At 37.5% G+C, this 7,633-nt stretch overlaps 1 protein-coding gene across 2 annotated transcripts; it reads right to left on the bottom strand.

The window, feature by feature from the left end:
- Positions 1-1,086: 1,086 nt before the first annotated feature.
- Positions 1,087-5,063, bottom strand: LOC138054448 (antho-RFamide neuropeptides-like). Of its 2 annotated transcripts, none has more exons than XM_068900886.1 (3): positions 4,947-5,063; positions 2,202-3,105; positions 1,087-1,379 (listed from the first exon to the last, which is right to left on the bottom strand). In XM_068900886.1, exon 2 carries the CDS (start codon positions 3,093-3,095, stop codon positions 2,220-2,222), a length of 876 nt encoding a protein of 291 aa, XP_068756987.1. In that variant the 5' UTR covers positions 3,096-3,105; positions 4,947-5,063; the 3' UTR covers positions 1,087-1,379; positions 2,202-2,219. The 2 variants fall into 2 exon arrangements, with proteins under 2 accessions (XP_068756987.1, XP_068756988.1); XM_068900887.1 differs by having other exon boundaries at positions 2,268-3,105.
- Between the last annotated feature and the right edge of the window lie 2,570 nt (positions 5,064-7,633).

The following is a 7,633-nucleotide window of genomic DNA, read 5'->3' as shown; positions in this document are numbered from 1 at the left end:
ATGTCCCTACTTGATTTGTCGGATTTTTACCTTTTTTTCTTCTCTTTTTTTTCCTTCTTTGACATCTTTTCTTTCTTGTGTTTGGGATAACGACAAAATGAGAAGAGCGAGCAACCGTCTCGGAAATGTAATCTTTCATCACCGCGCGCAGTGAACATACCATTTTTATCTTTCACATGTGAGAATATGGGTGTCGTCATGGTAACGAGAATGATTAACCAATAAAACGCGAGCTTCGTCTTAATTAATTCGTTACTTTTGTGCTACAATATAATTCTTCTCTACTACATTAACATTTTTATTGCAAAGTTTTACATTATCATGATTTCCTTTTCACAACTTTCACTCTTGTTTCATGTTACACAACATGCGTGTTTTAGCGGTTGGTGAGCACTTTTTCATCATTTCGAAAAGGAATAAAACAAGTTGTTTTAAATCTGGACATTTCATCAATATCTATATAATAAACACAACATTACATGGCTGCTTGGGGATACATATTTTATCTTCTCGTGCTGAAAGTATCTCTCACTCGTTTGGTTACGGTATCACAGATTATTTTGAAACAATTTAGAAAAGTGACTGATTATTTTGTCACTGCCGTTAAGTTAAGTTCATCTCATCGTAGTTTATACCAACAAATGAACGGATTGACATTAAAAAAGTTTATTGATATCATCTACCAGGACACAGTTATGGAGGTCTTAGCCGTAGCGGCGATTTAAAAAAGTGTTACTTATAAAGTGTACGAAAGGATGCTTGTCCTTATCTGCGAGTACAGCTGCCCTTTACCACGAGGGGTGGCGGTTGTTCGAAATAGTGTAGATCATTCCCACCCAGCAAAAATGAAGACGCTGGGATTTGTTGGGCGTGACTCAGTCTCGCGCGCGTGTTGGCTTTCTCTCACAAGTCGCTTCATTACTAGTCCCCAGAGCCCTCCGACCGCGTGACGAAAACGAGCGGAGGGCTCTGGAGACGAGAATGGAGTCGTCTTTAGCTGATGTAGACCGATGGTGTCAGTTCAGTGGTATGCTTAACTAGAGCGTCATTTCTCAGGAGGTTTGAGATATTAGATTACACGTTCCTGCTTCTTCAAACTTTATTGAAATCGCAACTTCACTTAATGAAGACAATATAAAGTAAATTTACATTCTATTAAAGTGGTTGACTTTAGTTCAATAAACGAGCAATTCACAGATATAAAGAGAAGTTTCACGATTGTTTAAACAGAATAATGTAACAAGGTGCAGTAATTTCTAATTTCTTATAGTGCAATTTACTTTACGAGACCTTAGATTTAACGTTTTGCTGCATTTACTCAATTGATGTTAGAATTAAGCATTTCATATTATGGACTCCTCATCTCTTCTCACTTTCTCCTGTAATAAAAAAAATACATGAAATTAAGTATTAAATAAAATTAAAGTGAACTGACTAGAAAAATATGTTTTTTTGGCTTAATTATGGTTGGAACATTCAGCCCTTATGTGTGCTTTTCCAAAGCTATTCCAGAGAATTTTCGGGCATATTTTGGCAGCCATAACGCCATTAGTGTCTACAAACGTTGAATGGCATAAACCTTAGTTTGCTATTTTATTGTGTTGCTGGTCGTGGAAACATGGTAAGAGGTAAGAGACTAGCTTTTAAAAATGAACGGATCGTAGTTTGGCAGAAATCTCTCCGGGCCTAGAAGTTTCGGTATTTTCAAAACGGGCCCAAAATGTCTTCAACACCACTCGATAAAAACGTAACAGAAATTTGCTTTTTGGATATTTCATCCATTCCCGCGTACATGAAAGTCGCCCAAAAAATGGTCGGTGGAGAAAGAGGTCACCAAGTGATGAATTAGCTTTTCCTTTGCGGGAAAACTATTTTGAGTAAATTTACTGATAGCTTCTCGATTGATATGGAATAATCGGAATAATAAATTGTACTTTTTATTGAAAATTGAATTCAAGTTTCTCCTGTTAAGTTTAATTACTAAAAATTTGGTGTAAGCCGTTTAAACGTTGTGCGCTTCCACTATTGACACACAACGTAAAAATCTCGAATGAATTTTCCTTTGAAAATTGAAAAATTCAGAGATGAAGTCTAATTAGGCTTTGGCACATTATGCTAGCATGTGTCAAAGTCCATGTCCTACCCACCCTTGTCGCCAAAAAAAGGTTTAGTGAACACTAAAACTAAAGATCAGGAATTACCAATTAATACTTCCGTTGTTAAGATTCTGAATTCTCTTCTTTGGTCTCTTCTAAACTGCTGGTTACCTCTCTTTTGTCATCTTTTGAATCCTCTTTCTCTTCCTCTAATTCCTGTGGAAATTGTTTTAAGTTGCCATCTTTGTATCCCCTTCCAAACCGCCCCTGTTCCTCATCATTTGCAATATTGTCACGGCCGAATCGTCCCTGCGTCTCTTCGCGTCCAAATCGTCCGACTTGATCGTCTTCCCGACCAAACCTGCCTTGAAGATTGTCTTCCCTTCCAAGCCTTTCTTGAAGATTCTCCTCTTCTCCGAATTGCCCTTGCGTATTTTCTTCTCGTCCAAAACGACCTTGATCCTCTTTGCGTTCAAAGCGACCTAGCAAGTTTTCCTCGCGTGCGAAGCGACTTTGGTCGTTCTCGCGCCCAAAGCGTCTTTCGTCATCTTCCCTTCCAAATCGTTCTTGAATGCTGTCCCGACCAAACCTGCCCTGTATGTTTCGTCCAAAGTGGCCTCGGAAATTCCTTCCAAATCGACCAGGAGCTATTGCACGCGTCTGGTGATGAGCCTCTCCCTCTTCCCTGTAGAACCGGCCTTTCCAGAATTGTGGTTCTCTTTTGTCAACGACGGAATCTGAGACATGGTCCTTCCCGTGGTCATTGTGCCGGTCTCTCCAATGCGCATAATCGTAAAATCGACCTTTCCAGAATTGAGGATCATTTAAGCTTCCAATTTTTTCAAGCGTGCTTCTTTTCTGACGGTCGTTTACTGATCTGACAAATTCTGCTTCGGTGAATTTCGGCGTATCATTTGCCGTCTCCTCCAGTGGCTTTGCGTTTGTCAGTAAAGGCAGACAACAGACAAGGGACACCAGCATTGACATCATAGACAACATTTTGGGTTTACTGAAAACCAGAAAGAACAAAAATATTATTTCGCTTAATTGTATTGATTAAAAGGAGTACTACGGGAAAACGCCTTGTTATCCCTGCTTATGAGTATACGCTTCCTCTTGTCCGTGGTCCGATCGAAATGCATGCTGTTTAGTGTCGTAATTTGTTACTTTCATGCCTTTAGTTCGCTATCTTGTCTAAGTTTTAGTAAGCACCAGGTGCTTTTATTCTAAGCTTTGGTGATAAGAACCAAGCTCCAGTTCCTGTGAATATGGTGCGACCGGTTATCTGTGACGTTTCTTTCGTCGGTCGAATTTTCTCGGTCGATAATTACAAACAAGACGGACAAAATCGCTTCTATGAGCGACAGATTGCCAGGCACGATGTCCTCCATAAATTTATTATAAGAAGCCGTAATTTTCGCTCATCGAAGTCTGTAAAGTCTGTTCAATACAGCTAGCATAAACCATTCTGTGATTTTGCAAAACATGGAAACTGATTTCGTTCCACAAAACCAGTCCACCAAGGGGTTTTCACATCATCGCAGTCAATTGAGTAAAGTTAAAAAAAGTACTGCAATAATGATGAAATACGTTGTAAAGGTTGCTCCATCCTTTTAAATAAAAACATTTCACTTTACATCATTACATCTAGTGAAATCATCACTAGCGACCCCATTTAGTCGCTATGATCACTTTTTTTACTTTTATATATCCCAAGGGTGCCCTTTGCGCCATGAACTGGCTCGAATTCTACGACCCATGTATAGTTCCTTCTGTTTTTGTGTGCAAAAGTTAACTCAGTCCTATGAATGATAAACAATCGAGCGGACAAATGTTTTCCGTAACAGAACATTCACAATTTATTGAGGAAAAGATGCGCAGTTTTGAGTATTTCAGTCAGATAACCTCAGCAAAAAAGTAATGTTCGTTCTAATAGGATTTTGACCAATGCAAGACATCGGTATGGTTTTCAAAACAGAAGGTTTTCGAAACGCATCTCAGAAAAAGATGAGCCGCTTATAAAACAAACTGAAAAAAGAAGGGGCTTGGATCACAGAATAACTTGAGAAGCAAATTATCTAAAATTGTTTTTTGCGTATTGAGCTTGCTTCAAAACTTTCCGTTATGAGTTAGCATTATGAAAAGTTTGTTTGAGACGTTTTGGAAATAATGTCCATTTCTTTATTTGGCTCAATAAAAACGCAACAAAACCAAAATCCTTCAACCTTTGTTACCACTCATTCGTCCATCTTATCGAGAGGTTTTTTTTTCTGAGAAACTGGAAAAGATGTGGTTAGTGAAATTTCCCCTCTCTTCGTTCAAGGATAGTTCAGAAATATTACCAGCAATGTACGATAAAAACAAATTCAGAAATGGAAAAGAAAAATATCGATCTAAACAAATTACGCAATTACACATTGGACCCAATAAAATGAGTTTATCTTTTGAAAGTTCTCTATCTCTGACCCATAAAGAAGCCGCTATCTTATTTTCACGAAAAGAACGAGTTAAAATCAACTGCTGATTGGTGCGAATACCATTCCGATTACTGAAGCGGTATCTTTGGTTGTTTAGGGTTAAAAGTACGGAATCCTTTTCCAAATAATTTTTAACCACATTTTTCACTGAAAGACGAGTACCTCTCTTAGGAGAATTGAATAAATCAAATAAAAGTTTCATCAACAAACGAAGTAAACTTTAGATTAGAAGCTGGTTGTGTTGTCTTCTTTTTGTGGTCAAAAAACATGTGTAATGACTTATTCGTAAGTTATCCTTGTCTAGGTGGTGTGATTCAGAAATATGAATTGTACTTACGCTAAAGAAAATGGTTTTTTTGTTGATGTAACATACCTGGAAAGCGTGTTTAGAGCGAGCTAGATTCCTTTGCAATCAAGCAACGCCAAGTGACCTTGTGTTTACGAAGCTTCTATTTCTAGGTTGTTTGCTGGACCACAATATATTCTTTGGTAGGCCCACATAGCCTTTTGTCTGAGTTCCGGGATGAGATGCGATGCTTGTATCAATTAACTTTCGCCATAATAATTGAAACAATGTCCGGCTTATTATTGGAATTAGCACCTAAATTAGGCAATTAGGTCGAATTGCCAAGAACTGGCATCTATAGCGCAAACCAGCAGGTGATAACGGCAGAAAGAGGATAAGCGTTGCGGGATATTTCTATGGAGGCGTCAAACGCGGTGTAATAAACGCATTCACAGAATTAAAATTAACCAAAATGAAGAAGAGAACTTAAAATATAGCGATAGGAAATTACTTTGAGAATGGATTGGCAGATCTCAGTGAACGTTCATCAAATTGAATAAGAATGTGACCCGGATAGGTGTTTACTTTTCTTCCTTCCTGTAAGGTCAACCATGAAATCTTGGCATACACACACTTTAATCAAAAACACCGTTTTGTTTTCCTTCTTTGTTATAATGACGTCGCAACAAACTAGTAAATTACCCATGGACGGGAAAACCAAGAACATGGCTTTGAGTTAGTCATATATATTTTGGAGAATCGATGATAACTATTTAATTTCCAGACTTAAGTTTTTTAACGATTCAGATAAGGTTCCTAACTGTGATCGCAAATTATAGAACATGATGTTTTCGTTCCCCTTGGAGCACATTTTAAGATTTATTGCTTACAGAAACTTCAAAATCTTGAAAAAAATCACCAAATGTAGCCACAATTATTATTTATGCGATGGTTGTAGGTAGATCAGTTTATTTGTGGTCAAAAAACTCTATTTAGTGTTTTTTGTTTTTTGCCTCAATTTCCTCCCCGATTAGAGGCATGTCTGCTTTCTGCAACTAATATTCGATATTCATAATAACTGACTCACTGATTGTGATGGGTAGTTAAAAGTTACAACAAATTTTAAGTGTGGGAATTAAAAAACAATGGGGGAAAACTGTAAAGATTCTGAACATGCGTTGTAACCAGCATCCAAACTAAAATCACTTTGCGGAACAAAGTCCTTCGCAGGCTTATCCCATCATCACAGATAACTACCGCGCCGTAAACAGAATTATGAAAAATCAACAACAAAAACTCGATAATGAAGTTTTCTCATTTATTAACGAGAGCGGTTAAGGTGATATTGGTGATCGAGTTATTAACCCAACCTCATGTAATATATCTTAATCGCACAACCACAAATTGAGTAGGTTTGAATGCCCCTTTTCTTAAACACACTAATGAAAAAAATCACTGAATTATATCGCCCAGGGACTTAATCTCTTACTGTATTTTTTATGTTTTTTTGGTATTTGTGTGTTAGAAATCCCGAATATTCAGCCTTCGAGGAAGTTTAATTATTAATTCTCAACTACTTTGTCTCTTTTTTTTTTAATTAAAACAGCGAAACCGTAGGGTCCCCATTGCTTGCTTTAAAATTTCATCAAAATCTTTTCATCTGTTGTGAAAAGTCAATCGTAGCAATCTCCTGCCAGATTTAAAATGCTTTCGTTCAGGACAGTTTACGCGGTTGGTTTATAAATATGATAGTATAACACCCTCAAACTGAACAGATATGATTTGAGGCCCGTCGTGAAAGGAATTACAGCGTCGTCAAGGGCCGAGCGTGTCACATCTAATTCATCTATTCTCTATTTTTTTCTCTCTCCACGTTTTGCCTCATACCGAGCGAGATGTCGCGAATGTAGAAGGGAACTACTGTAAATCAAAAGTTCGAGTTCGTAGAAAGTTTTGAAACGTAAACATATACGAAGCAGTCTCTTTTTTACAAACAGCAAATTTATTCTTTTTGTAAATTTTGTCCCCACCCTAAGTAAAATGGTGAGTTTTAATTTCATTTCTCAAAACAAAAGACTACATAAACCTAGTAATTTAAACATTGCTTTCCTGTTCGCTGTCACCGGAAAACACTTTACGGGGAAGTCTTTTTCTTCTTCTTAGGGTCCACGTTTATCACAGCGTTAGCCTTAAGCGTAAATTAAAACAAGATGTTTCCAGATCCTTTTTGTTTTTTTGTTTTTCGCGTAACAACAAAAGCTAAGTTAGCGGTATTTCCTTTCTCAAATTCCTTCCTGACGGTTCATTATGTTGACTTCTTCTACTTTTTGCTTCCATCACAAAATACACAAAACTATCAGTCTTTCAAGATGGTAAACTTTCTTCTTATCGAAACGTTAACACAAGTAACTTCGGATCCATCGTCTTCTCACTCAAATAAACACATGAAACGCAGCAGCTGTTCAGTTCGTCACCTAAACTGCGCATGCGATGGATCGTACGCTTAATTAATTTGGATTTTTCCAAGTCATTTCTGATCCCTGACTTTTTTGAATGGACGTCGGTCGGCAAACTCGTATTTCATCTTTGTAAATCCTAAGCGGATGACAGTTCGATCTGAGAAACGCCGAAAAATGAACTTCAAAGGTCTAATATATAAAGATAAACGGATTTTCCTTTGACGTGATATTAGTAACCTTCTTTGGTCTGCTAAAATTCGCACAAAGGGCAAGCAAACTGATTTTACGAAACCTTCCACTTCTTTAACATTACTC

The sequence above is a fragment of the Montipora capricornis genome, chromosome 6 (assembly GCF_036669925.1).
Source record: "Montipora capricornis isolate CH-2021 chromosome 6, ASM3666992v2, whole genome shotgun sequence".
NCBI lineage: Eukaryota > Metazoa > Cnidaria > Anthozoa > Scleractinia > Acroporidae > Montipora > Montipora capricornis.
The sequence above is the reverse complement of the archived record's forward strand: the minus strand, read 5'-3'. Positions and strand labels throughout refer to the sequence as shown.

Coding starts and splice junctions, on each gene's coding strand:
- LOC138054448 (XM_068900886.1), bottom strand. CDS start 3,095: ATGTTGTCTATGATGTCAATGCTGGTGTCCCTTGTCTGTTGTCTGCCT.